The 13851-nt window shown below is 30.1% G+C and overlaps 1 protein-coding gene across 1 annotated transcript; it reads right to left on the bottom strand.

Moving 5' to 3' along the window:
- Positions 1–1680: 1680 nt before the first annotated feature.
- On the bottom strand, positions 1681–12711 carry LOC126833670 (organic cation transporter protein-like). Its single transcript, XM_050565129.1, has 11 exons — positions 12460–12711; positions 10743–10943; positions 10443–10671; positions 10246–10349; positions 8593–8747; positions 6183–6351; positions 5643–5891; positions 4190–4404; positions 3857–4038; positions 3633–3772; positions 1681–1941 (listed from the first exon to the last, which is right to left on the bottom strand). Exons 2-11 carry the CDS (start codon positions 10883–10885, stop codon positions 1866–1868), a joined length of 1662 nt encoding a protein of 553 aa, XP_050421086.1. The 5' UTR covers positions 10886–10943; positions 12460–12711; the 3' UTR covers positions 1681–1865.
- Positions 12712–13851: the final 1140 nt, after the last annotated feature.

Consider the following 13851-nt stretch of genomic DNA (forward strand, 5'->3'; position numbering starts at 1 on the left):
AATGTTGTGAGCTTGTGTTGATGTTTATATATTTTATGTAACTGACGGCTTAATTAGATAAATTAGTTTAATCTGCTTTTTGATTTGTTTTTAATCACGTAAGCTAAAAATATATTGAATCACTGGAGCAAAAAATAAAATGATAAACTCACTATGTACGTTGAATATCATTGATTTTTAGGCGTTTCCAAAATAATTGTAAGATTCTGTAAACATTAGAATGGTTCATATAATAGATGAATATGATGATAGATGTTAGGATAAGCTGTTCAAATGTTTACTACCAATATAAACACACATAGTTTAAGTTTTAAATTAACACTCTGCCAAAATTGCTCACTTAATAAAATATTAGTGTTGTAAATACGAATTTGTGTGACGTTTTTGTAATAAAAAAAAATTGAATACAGTTTCTTAATGTTTTAATTTTTAATACAAATGATATAAATCTACCTGTACAATTTTTAGACTTTATTTGTAGAGCTGCATCCAAAAAGGTAAAAATTAAACCATTATCCTTTTTTTTAGGAGGACTTAAGGGCATAAGACATTTTCCTCTCTTATGAATTTCTTAGAAATTAGTGACTATTAAAAACAAATTGAAATTAATTAACCTTTTTAAAATATCTAGTAACTCTAGCTGTCTCGTTAACATCTATCTATTTAATAATAATACACGTTTTGTTTAAATATCGAACACTTATGTAAGTACATTTTTAGTCTTAAATTGTTGTATCGCCACACTAACTCTAATGAATGTAAACTGCGTATGTGAATAAGAACACAAAAATCGCCTTTGCTTACATATTTAGTAATTTAAAAATTATATTTATAAAAATTTGCAGTTTTACATGCTTTAAATACCATCATGAAGGTTTATCAATGTATCTAATCTTAATAATTTAACTAATCAAATTGTTGAATATTTTTATTTCATAAAAGTGTTATTGTAGATTATTACCTATCGAAGATTTTTTTGTTTAGTATATTGTATTGTTGTTTTGTCTTTGGACATATTTTGAATTTTGTTGCTGGTAATTAGTAAATATAAATTAAAACAGTTATCTCAACTATACAATTATTATTAATTGTAACGCTTAAAATATTATAATATGTAATGCTTTCAATTGATTTTTATTTTATGTAGGACTTAGCAAAAAAAAACTAAAAGTCGTTTTAGATGGTAATAATAAAAAACTAGACTTCTCTTGTCGTTTATTTAAACGTTTATTGAGTAATTGTCCTCATTTCCTAAATAAAAAAACGTTTGCCTTATTATGATCTCGTTGCAATACATTTGGTTAATAAAATATAAATATATTTATACTACACTAGAGAGTAGAGACACGTGTTCATTCACAAGTACACGTAAATTATGGACTTCTAATATAAGAACTGCCATACAAATTATTGCTTAAATTTGTTTATGCAATAATTATATAATCTACTGGCGAGCTAGCCTATTAATGTACTCAGCACTAAAGGTAGGCCCAGGACTTTTTTAGGGGAGGTGGCTTAAAACAATTTTATATAGACAAAAATAGTCAACCCACCATAATCAAACAAAACATTTAAAGTTTAGACACATAATGAGCTATCAAGGATGTGTGCCACAGACACAGACTATACCGGCACGAATCACCAAGACCAACTAAAGAAATCGTATAAAAAATAGAAGCATTATGAAAATTACTTTTTTTATCTGTAAAATACAATAATACAAAATAGTTACAGTTTTAAATCTTACACTTTTTTAAATAAGTGTACAATACAAATGGTTTCATAATGACAGAATTATAATCATAATTCATAAAAAATCAAAGAATTTTTTTATAATTTTTTTAACATATGTTTTATACATAATACTAATTTGTATCGTTGTCTTTTTTTTCTTTGTCGTTTGTCAGTACTGGTTCTTTAAGGCACACCGGTTGATATTTCCTAAAAAAAAGCAATAATAATATTATTTTTCAAAATGAAAGTGTTAGTTACACTGTACACCACGATATTGAAACATTTACTACTTTTCTTAATCGGAATCTGGTGTCTTGTTTATTGATTTTAAAAAGACCTACGACTGCATTCATCGTGAATCTTTAATGTCTATACTAGAGCAATATGGTCTCCCGCTAAAATTAGTCAATCTCATAAAGGCAAGTGCCATGAATACGGAAATAAAAGTACAGGTAGGAAGCTCCTTATCAACTGCAGCCCAAGTAAGAACAGGATTAAGACAAGGGGATGCATTATCGCCCATTTTATTTAACTTAGCACTGGAAAAAGTGGTTCAAAGCACTAGCTTTGAACAAAGCGGAGTACAAATAGGTGAGACAAAATTAGGTCTTCTGGCGTACGCGGATGATTTAGTGCTGTTAGCAGAAAATAAAGAAGAGCTCATTGAACAAACTCAAGAATTACTTGAGGCAGCAAAAAGAGTTGGGTTAGAAATAAACGTAGAAAAAACAAAGTACATGATAGCTCAGAGGGCGATTTTGCCGGAGGATGTACACACGCATCTGGAAGTGGGGGCATATAAATTTAACAGAGTACAGAAGTTCAAGTACCTAGGTACACTTATAACACAGAATAATAAAATACAGGAGGAGATAAAAGCAAGAATACATGTAGGCAATAGATGCTATTTTGGATTGAACAAGCTGTTTAAATCAAGAATGCTGTCTAAGAGCCTAAAGGTACAATTGTATAGAACACTTATTCGACCAGTGGTGATGTATGGATGCGAAACTTGGACACTTCATAAGATATAACAGAATAACCTCTTAGTATTTGAACGAAAAGTTTTGAGGTCGATTTTTGGCCCTTGTATAAATAGGAATACAGGAGAGTGGAGAATCAGACATAATGTGGAGATCAGGGAGCTCTATCAGAAACCAAACATAATCGACGATATAAGAAAGAGGCGGCTCTTTTGGGCTGGCCACGCATGGCGAAAAGAAAGAGCCCTTATACACAAGGTACTATGTGGCTCTCCAGAAGGCGTAAGACCACTTGGTAGACCAAGGTTGAGGTGGGAAGACCAGGTGTCAAAAGATGTGGAGCGGGTTGAACCGGATGCTGATTGGCGAGTCCTAGCGGAAGATAGAGAGAGATGGCATGGCATATGTTTGTCAGTTTGGTCTTAAAGGCCGTCAACTACGAAGAAGAAGAAGAATAGTAATTTTCTAATTATTATTCAAGTAAAAAGAAAAATTCAAGTTTTATATTACTTCGAAGATTTTGTTTCTTAATTCAGAAAAAAAATTTTTTTAAAGATATATATATATTTAATCATTCTGAAAATATCACCAAACAGTGTTTTTTTTACAATTTGAAAGGGGGTTTAAAAAACAACTAGACGTACTAGAAAAAAATTGATGCTAGGTTCAGAAAAAACATTAGTATTATAGTTCTTGGTCAAAAAAATATCAAAATTTCAAGTTGGTTAATTATTATGTTTATATAGTTTACTATAGTTTACCACACTGAAATATTACACACAAACCAGTCTCCAAATAAAATTATCATTTGATGTACAGGTAGTAAAAGAATAATCGATTAAAGAATCAAGAGGACTAGAGATCCACCAAAATCGTACTTATACTAGTTTAACGATTTAACGGGTGTTGACTTACTTGTCTGACATAAAAATGAGATCTTCGATTGTATCCGGAAGTTTCTTGTTCAACGTTTCGGGCAGTACAAGCGACCAAGCTCCTACTAACAGAGCCAAACTACCATACACAACTAATGGCGTGTTTACCCAAATTTCAGACTGGAAATTTGAAAACAAACTCTTAAACGTATTACATTGTCAAGTCGACACGTCATATCAAACAACATAATAATATTATCTTACCGTGTGGTTAATGTAAGGGGCGACGATTCCACCAATTCTAGCGAAAAATGAGCCGACCCCCAAGCCCATATTCCGTACTACTGTGGGAAACTGTTCTGCGGTATAAACGTAAACAGCACCATACGACGCAGTTATGGCTAATTTAGCCAGCATGGCACAGAATATCAGCAGCCACGAGTTAGCTGTAAAATGCATAGGGTTCTAACGATTTTAAACAACTGGTTGTTCACGATTAACGTGAAGTTTACAAAGTTAATTATTATAAGTTAGGTATTAGTTAAGTGTAGGTTTATAAGGTTGATTTCAATACGTTCGCCTGAACGTTTTACTCACACTTTGGGACGGCAAGAGTTGCTAGAAGGGATATTCCTGCTAAAATTAAAAATCCAGATATGTTTATCTTCCTGCCCCAACGATTGAGCGTCAACAGCAGGAACGTGTAGGCAGGGAACTCGACTAATCCCATCAGAGAAAATACCAACAACTGATTTCCTCCAAGATTAGAAGTACTCCACGACAAACCATAGTACGCAGAACTATTAACGAACCTACAAAATATTTACAATAAAAAAAAATGTACCTATATAATTGAACCATATTTCATCATTTTCACCTGATTTTATGGAAAATTAATATAATATTGTTATTTGTAACTGTGGTTAGATTATATGGTTTAACTTTTTTTTTCTTATCACCGTTAAGATTTTTTATAGCTACCTACCTAATAATCTTAATAAATAATGTTCACAAAGATTTGAAATTTAAACACATAAGTATCATGTTCGGTATGTAAATGTATAATAATAAATAGAGCACGTGATCGGAGTCATCATTCTAGTGAAGTGGCTACATAATATAGTCTATACATTCAAAATTAAGTAAAACAATTAGAAATTCCTCAAACGTCTTCTTTTTTTTGACACTAACTTTTGTCATATAATCTTGAGTGTATACACATCACATCTATCACTGAACCTAGTATTACGTCATGGTAAAATACACCTTTGTTATCTATTACAGTAATGGTTTACAAATATATGCTATTCTAGTGTTATATGACTTAATGTTAAAATAGATAACATTCTCGTACATCCTACATTTGATTTAAATACCATAAAACAAAAGACATTTGTAGGGTTAGTTAGAATATTCCTTTTAAGGGTACTTTTGGTGGACTTGAATCTAAAATTGACCTGACCGCCTGATTTGTTGACCCACATTAGGTCCACAAAGATGTCCGAAAATACCAAATATAGCTAGGAGTTTTTTTGGTTAAAGAGCCGAAATGGAATAAAAAGTTATATGACCCAATAAATGGGTTATTAAAAACGATCAACAGCATTATAAATATTGATGTAGGATTAAATTTTAAAACTATCTTAGGTTTAAGTACAAAATTCTTTCAGTAGCATTCGTGTATTTCTTAGTCAGAATTTATTATTTAGAAAAACAACTATAATGTTTCATTTGTTTGGAAAGTGCAAATGAGAAACAATAGCATTACATCGCCAGAGACTTAGTAAAAAGATAAGTGATAACATGAAATCTACAACAATGTGTATAGTAATTATAAATTTTTTATCTCATTTTTCTTAATCTCGATTAGCAATTTTAGACTTGGTACGGAATTCTTCGAAAATACATCATATTTCCTTATATTTAAACAATAACATTATTAGTATGAGTAATAGGTATGTAAGATGTAACTTATAATCGTAATAAAACTACAAATGAGGTACAACTTAAACGACTAGATAATAAGAATAGTAGTTATATTATTAATTACCACAAAAGCATAATAATGCATGAACGGTTTCTAATTACTGGATATTTGAATAAATCAAAAAACGAAGCCTTTGATTTTTCTTCGGATTGTCCCGTTGTTTTATTCCCCTCGACATCGGTATTCATAACATTGGCCAAGTCTGTGCTCGATATGTCAACGCCGTTTACGCGTGCTAATTTTGTCATTATTTTAACGGCTCTTTCCTGTTTTCCGTTGGCGATCAACCATCGAACCGATTCAGGTATGAAGCTTAGGAAATATAAAAAACCTAGTGAGGTTAAGTGTATGCAAATGAAAGGTACAGGGGAAGAAGAGTATTTATCCATTTTTTTTTCAATATTGAGTTAACGAATTGAGATCCATTTAGTAAAAATAAAGGTAACAGTGGAGCCAACTTAGCGCCTTGAAAAATGATTGACACATCAATTTGTACGCCTTAACTCACTTTGTTCTTGCTCTCTTGAAAAATTGACACTAATGGACAATTACCCTTCTTGAAATGTAAAAATCATATAATATACATGTATATTTACTACTAACAATATGTATGACGTGTAAAATAAAGTTGGCACAGTAATGGCTATTTGAAAGTATCTCCAGTCGGTGAAAAAATATGCAAATGCGGATTCTAACATAAATCCAGTGGAAAAAAACATTTGCATAACGACTCCGACAAACATTCGTTTGCTGGGACCGACAAATTCTAGACCTGCAAGTATAATACGCATTTTATTAGCTGTACTTAAAAAAAATATATTGTTTTAACTATTATAAAAGATATCAACACAAATGTTTCATAATATAAATGGAAATATTTGGGAGACGATAAAAAAAGCTTATAAGATTATATTAATAACTTAGGCTTAGGCTTACAATATATAGTTGTGACTATAGACGATTGTTTAATTATTTAAACGAAGGTTGTCATTGACGAAAAAACTACAATGTCTCGAATCAAATGATATGGTTAATTTCGGAATCATTACTGTTGTTATTAGGATTCAACTATGAACTCCGTGATAATAATTGTACTTATTATTAAACGAACGTTATTTGTAGCGTTATTGAACTACATTATAAATTACAGTTATTTTACAAATCTGTAATGTGCCATGTGCGATATTGTGCGTAGTACATTGTTAAAAATAATTTATGCCAAGTTAATAAATGAATACCGCATATGTGTAATAATAATTTATCAAACTCAAAATGTACCCATTAACTAAACCTAACCCAATCAAATTTATTTAGTATTTTTAAAGAACGCAAAAAGTTTTATATCTATTAATTTTGTATGTAAAACCTTTCACCCGAGCACCACATAATTCTACAAGGGCCAAATACTGTGTCTGGAATAAGTTAAATTGATAAACGTTTGCTTTATATTAATTATAAATTAAAACTCAACACAAATAAATAAACACAATTATTTAATGTAAAAGTTAAGGATATCATGAACTAACAAATAGTAGAATTTAAAAAACTTTTTCAAATTTAACTTTATACTACAAATCATGGCAAAAAATTCTCGACGACAACTTATTTGAAAATGGGATTTGTATAATGTCACAAAAACTCTTAAATATTATACTTAAGAGTCAATCATGAACTAATACTATTTATTTGATACTCCTAATATTTTTTATTACGGCAAGATGTTTTTTTTTTAGAAATTGTACGATCTGTTAATGTTTTTTTTTTTTTTGCAAGAAGTACAAGTGACTAATGTTTATTAAGCAATATAAAACAATAATTAAAGAAATAAAATTAAGTTAGTTAATAATAATTTATAGAGGCTGAAGTCTTAAGTGAAGAAGCCATCAATTGGTAGAACTTCATGGCTTAACGGTAATGGAGGAACAAATACCGAGATATAATACCCAAAACATGAATTATCTTCACTGAAAACATTTTTAAAAAATCTGAAGTGAAATAAATTATTTTTACAGCCGAAATCACTTATGAACGACTCTCTATTTGAGCAAGTAGTCTCAGTTATGAATAAATAGCAGATGGTTTTTTTAATATTAATGTTTTTAGGTAAAGCAAAAATTAAAGCATTAAATATTATTGTATTACACGTTTATGAACACGTCGTTATAACTGATATATTTGTATGTGTTGCTTTTTAGTAAAACTTCATAAACACATACCTCAGATTTTCAATACTCTGTCATTAAGCATTTAGGATATTTTCAGTCATGTTATTGTTTAGATACTAAAAAGTAAATTAGTAAACTATAAGCCATAATTGGTTGTTTACAAAAATCATAATAGTACAGCCGAGTACCAATGTATTATGAAACCATAAAAAACGAGCTACAGTAACGTATTAAGTTTGTAACCATATTACAAATATTATGTTACATTTTTATTTAAAACTTAAAAAAGAAAAATTTCAAGGTTAATAAAAGATCAAGCATAAAACCAACTAAACAAAATTACCTTAACATATTTTTAAAACTTTTCTTTGAATATATTATCAAGTCATTACTATTCAAACCGAAAAACTGTAAGAAGTAAAAGCTAAATTGGTTGAAAATGTATCGCGAGGATATCGATTTACTTAAAAGAAATAAAAAAAATATTTAACAATATAAAAACAATTAGCAGGCAAGCAATCAAATCAAATAATACCTTATGATAATTTATTACTAACTGTAGTTAATCTTTTTAAACAGATATGCCTAATTATTGATGCAATAAATAAAAATAATAATTATTTTTTTTTTTTATTAAATATAGTCCGCGACAGCTGTGGTCATTGGACTGTCATTATTTTACATAATTAAATAACAATCTTATGCATTATATATGAGTAATTTTATGAAAGAAACAGTTATATTTTTAAATTTTGTTGATAAGCTTGGAAAATAATAATAATTATCTCAATTAATTCATCAATTCATAGTTTATAATAATAAAAAATAAACGTCCATCTATGATTTACCTATAACATAAGCGGCCAAGTACATTCCTGACGTTGATGCTCCTAGGAACACTCTAAGAAGAGCGAATGTCCAATAGTTTGGAGCAAATGCCAAACCAAAGCCAGTGATTCCCTGCAGCCAAATAGATATGGTAAAAATATGTTTTCTTCCAATCCTAATAACAACAAAATGTTTGTAAAAAAAGATATCTCTGGCGAAAACTTTTTTGCGCATATCCATATAATAATATTTTTGCCGATTATAGGATAACTCGTTTGCGCACATTGCTATCTTATATAACTATTTCGGGTTAGCTTTTTTCCCTAATAGGTTTCAGTTTTCTGTCAAAGTGACCCACGATCGTTATTATCAAGTCTGATTTCCGCCAAAAGTTTTACTTTGATTTCCGCCATAATAAATTACAGTTTAGTAATTAACACTTTTTAAGAACCCCTGAACCTAAATCTATAAAATCTTACGCTACAAGCAAGCTATATTCTTAAAAGCTTCTAATTTTATTTTATTTTGTAAGAATGTTAGTCAAACAATTTTTTTATGGCACGCTAAAGTAAAATAAAGTTGCAAAGTTAATGTAGTGATGAACTATGATGTTTAAATGTATTTTAAAGAACCCTTATTTGAATGTATTAATTGATAGTTCACTGTATAGTTACTGTAAAAAGGTACACCAATTTTAAACCTGTCAGTCCATGATATTATAATAATAATTATGCCAGCAGAAAGTCTTAAGCGTTTTAAAGGGCGAATGAAATTTGTTTATGATTTTTATATGTGTAATGTTTGAAAGTTTTAAAACAGCCGATTATTTAATTTAATATGTTATTATTATGTCTAACTAAAAATGTGCGAAAAAAACAGCTGCGTTTACGTGAAAATAGGGCTTCCATTGTTCATAGTTATGTGCGTAATCTTCCTTTTAGAACAAGACTAAAAATATATACATTTTATTTAATTTTGGTCGCTAATTAATTCTAAGACCGCAGTTCAAAACTCAGGAAAGTAAATAGAATATAGCACTTAATTTTAAATAAAATTTAGAAAATTACTCAATTTTACAAAAAAAACGATGAGCATACCACCAAATGATGTTTTTTTAATACTTTAGAAGCGATTTAAAAAATCGATATATTTCGGTTGTTGTTCCGAATTTGGGTTGTATAGTATTGTCATATTAGGTCAATGTAAATTGCATTAAATCAAAATATGGTTATATTGTTTGATTTTAATTAGGCGTCAATGTACGCTCATTCTTGCTTACAATATTCATTATATTCGTATTAGGTATGCGTTTGCAATTATAATAATTAGATCAATTTATTATAATTTATTACCTAATAATAGTTTTATAATTTTCTACGTTCATGATATTTTACTTATAATCATTAGTTTGCATAATGCAAAATATATTATTATTGCAAACGCTTTTTTAATTGCCGGTAGTAATCCCTACATAATATTTTATAATATCCTCTTGTTAAATATTAAGTGTAGCTAATTTATTATTGCACGTGGCGTGATTGTTTTATGCCTCTTACATTTATTGTTCAAGATATATTCCACTGAATACGTAGTTTAGTACTCATGCAATGTTATATGCCACTAAAATAACACATTTTTTGTTTGAAAAATTGTATGATCACCGAAATACTTACTTATCTGATAAGTAGCCGAATATAATTGATCCCAGCATGACACCGACCATTAACAAAGAGTCTGAGGTACTTTTATAAAAAGCTTTATCGCACACCAAATCAAACTATACAAACATAATCATAGTAATATAATTTTAATCATTGTTAGGAATGTTAAAGGTCAAACGATGCTTTCAATTTAACCGTTTTTACATTACCTCCATCACTGCCGAATTTTTAAACGTATCTCTATCGTATATCCATCTGTTACAATATTGACTGGCATTTGATCGGTCATGACCATTATTATAAACGTCCGTGACATTGGGGACGAACAATTTACACGAAGACCATGTGTCGGTTTTAACATCATGCGGGTAGGAACGATCCATGATTTCCGATGGCAGTGTGTAGGTCGCATTGGGTAATTCGTCGGGCAATTGACATCTGTGTAAATAAACTCGTAATTGAAATAAAAACTACCATAATGCAATGTTATATTTGAATGTGTTGCAAACCTGTGGTTGGGTCTGGCCAGTAAGAACACGCCAGACAGTTTGTGCAGAGCACATGAAATGGCTGGTAGGCACAAAAAAAAATAGATTCGTTTCTGATATGTCCCAAAATTTCCAACCTTAAGCAGGAGGTCGTCGATAGTCATGTTGTCAGCTTGTTAAAAGAGATCAATGGTCTATAGGTAGATTAGGGTCCAAACAACACTACAAAAATAGACCAGTCATACATTGTGCGTGGGTAGATAAAATCATCAAAGCCAGTGATTTTACAAGCGTGTAAGTACATTTTTAATTCTATATTTCTGTAGCGCAAACATGAGATGATGTTATTATAAATCATAATATTATTTGTCGTCTTACTATTGGACGATTAGTTGTTTTCATTCATAAAAAATCACATACATATCAATCAATTAGATATATACGTATTATAAACAAAAGTTCTTATCGGACGTCAGTACTTATTTTTCGTCTATTCTACTGTATTTTATATTGTCTATTTCAGTTAAATAATCCTTTTATCATATTCAAAGAAACAACAATTTATTTACAATAACAATAAGTAAAAACATTAATAATAAAAAAATCAATAATATAAAGTATATAATATGAAGAAAACGAAAACATACTATGTAGGCTTGAAAAATAGAAAATACCGAGAACTTAACAATGCCATTGCTATGCCTATACCTATTATCTACAAGTACCTAATTCTGTAGTCCATCTGCACATGCCCTATGTGATAATAGTCTATGTAATAAAGATTAACTTAATTTATGTTAAATTGTATTTGAAAAGAATTATGGCAATCAAAATTAAAAATAAGAATAAATACAAAAGAAATAATACTACATGGTATATATTATACAAACTATACTGCAATAGATTAAAAGTAAAAATGTGATGAGCATGACCGAGTTAATTTTTTTTTATGTTCCGCGTTAATCCGTTTTTTTACTTTAGATAAAATGTTTATAACATCATAAAAGGCCAAATATTTTTACAACACAATACCAACATAGTTTCTATGTGCCTACTAAAAATCCTGTGATCAACTTTACACATATAAAAAATCATGATTCTTCAACTATGTGTGTTTTAACGAAATATTTTAATTAAATAGACTTTGATTTGTAATAAAACAGATAATTGTTGTATAAATATAGTGTACCTGGTACCTAAAATTACTATCATGGTGTCACTTTATCGAGTGCGTTGTTGTTTATGATGCGAATTTTACTCTGACACCTTAAAAAATTGCAATAATATGTATTTTTCATATCAACACCATTTCGTCAGTTAACATTTTAAATTTGAATACTAATTTTTTTTTTTTTAATTTTCTGACACTCGAACTAAGGACACATAAAAATATGATATTAAATAAACCTACGTCAAATTTTGCCTATATTTTTCGACAAATTTTGTTAGTAAAAATCAATATGGGTTCAAGTGAATACGAAGTTTGTTAACGGCAATTTTACAGACCATAGTGATTGTTTTCAACAACAAAAACCATTCGGTCAAAATTATAACATGCCGAAGGGTTGGTTTTTGAAAATCGCACGCCTGTCGTGTGTTGCCAGGCACCGGCGATCGATTCGCCGGCAGTATCACACTAACGCATGCGCTCCCCATTTCGTACAACAGTGATGCATATTGTAAGACATAAAATAAAGTAAATAATAATAGTACAAATAAAGCTAGTAATTATTGTTACCTCGACACGCGTTTGCGTTTATCGCCGTAAGTCGTTGTTCCCATCAACAGTGTGCCGGTCGAAACAGAAAAATATTTTATACTCGGAAATCTTCACTTTAAAATTTAAGACAGAATTAAAAATAGGGCGTGAAACAATAAAATAAATCATATAAGCGTCGGTGAAGCCGGACGCCAGTTGAATGCGACGAACGGCCACAGCGAACACAGACGGCAGACCCAACAAGACCAGTGGCACTCTACGCGCGCACTCGCACAGTACACACTACACACATCACGCCACCCCCGCCCACAGCGCCTGCCAAATCGTCAGACTTTACATAGTCAGTTGATAAACACATGTGGGAATAGCGCCGCCGTCCTTCCACAATGTTTTTTTTTTAATATGCCGACCAGACTGATATAATATAAACCGTATCCCGAGCACCACGTGTCTTGCCAACAGCCATTGGCCAACTCGAATACGGCTAGTGACTTAAATCATAGAGAAAAAGTAAAAATAATTAACTACATTTTATTATAAGTGATTTATGTCGTACCTACGCGTTTATCAAGTTTCTGTTTGAAGTATTTTTTTTTTTTTTTAAATACTCGTTACTTTTTTTTCCAATACATTTTAAGACCCAATAATTACATTTTCCCTGTTACATTTAGAACGGAACAAGGTAAATGCAATTATCTTCTACATAAATGGAGAATAAAAGACTCACCACGCTGCAATTGTCGGTATATTCAGACTATCAGACACATTGTAGTGGAATGCCCCCGAACAATATATTATGAGGGAGGCATAAATGGCTACCCAAGTGCGACGAACAGGCAATATATTGGCTGTGTAATCTTGCTGTCCGCCTTTAGATATAGATTCTATAAATATATTATTATTTTATATTTTAGTTGAGTTTTATTTAATTTACCTACAATTTTAAACTATAATCTCATATTAAATATGTGTCCCCTCTAACTAGTTCACCAATATTATGTCATGTGCAATTTAAATAACAAGACCCAATTGACAAAAATTGAAAATATATGTATAAATAAGTAATTTTACCCAACATTTAACACTGCATATAGGAAATGCCTACCACTGCCCTCCGATAGGAACGGGCAATGCAGATATGATTTTTCATCGTAAAGGTTATACCGTTCTAACTTTTAAATTCTAATAACATTATAAAAGTAATAACTCAAAACTGGTTATCGACCAGACTACATTTTCAGTATATTTAAGAAGTTAATAAAATATATATGTTTCTATGTAACTTTCAAAATTGTATACAAAAATAATTAACTTGAAAGGGGGTAAAAAATTATGTTATTAAAAATTGAGATTAAATTGTATAAAAACACTACAGAACAAAAAAAAAATCACCTTGTATAATCAATGATC

The sequence above is a fragment of the Adelges cooleyi genome, unplaced genomic scaffold (assembly GCF_023614345.1).
Source record: "Adelges cooleyi isolate 19-005CV unplaced genomic scaffold, UGA_ACOO_1.1 ACOO_flye_CR_arks_rails_tigmint_CR_PRNA_1, whole genome shotgun sequence".
In the NCBI taxonomy this organism is placed as follows: Eukaryota; Metazoa; Arthropoda; class Insecta; order Hemiptera; family Adelgidae; genus Adelges; species Adelges cooleyi.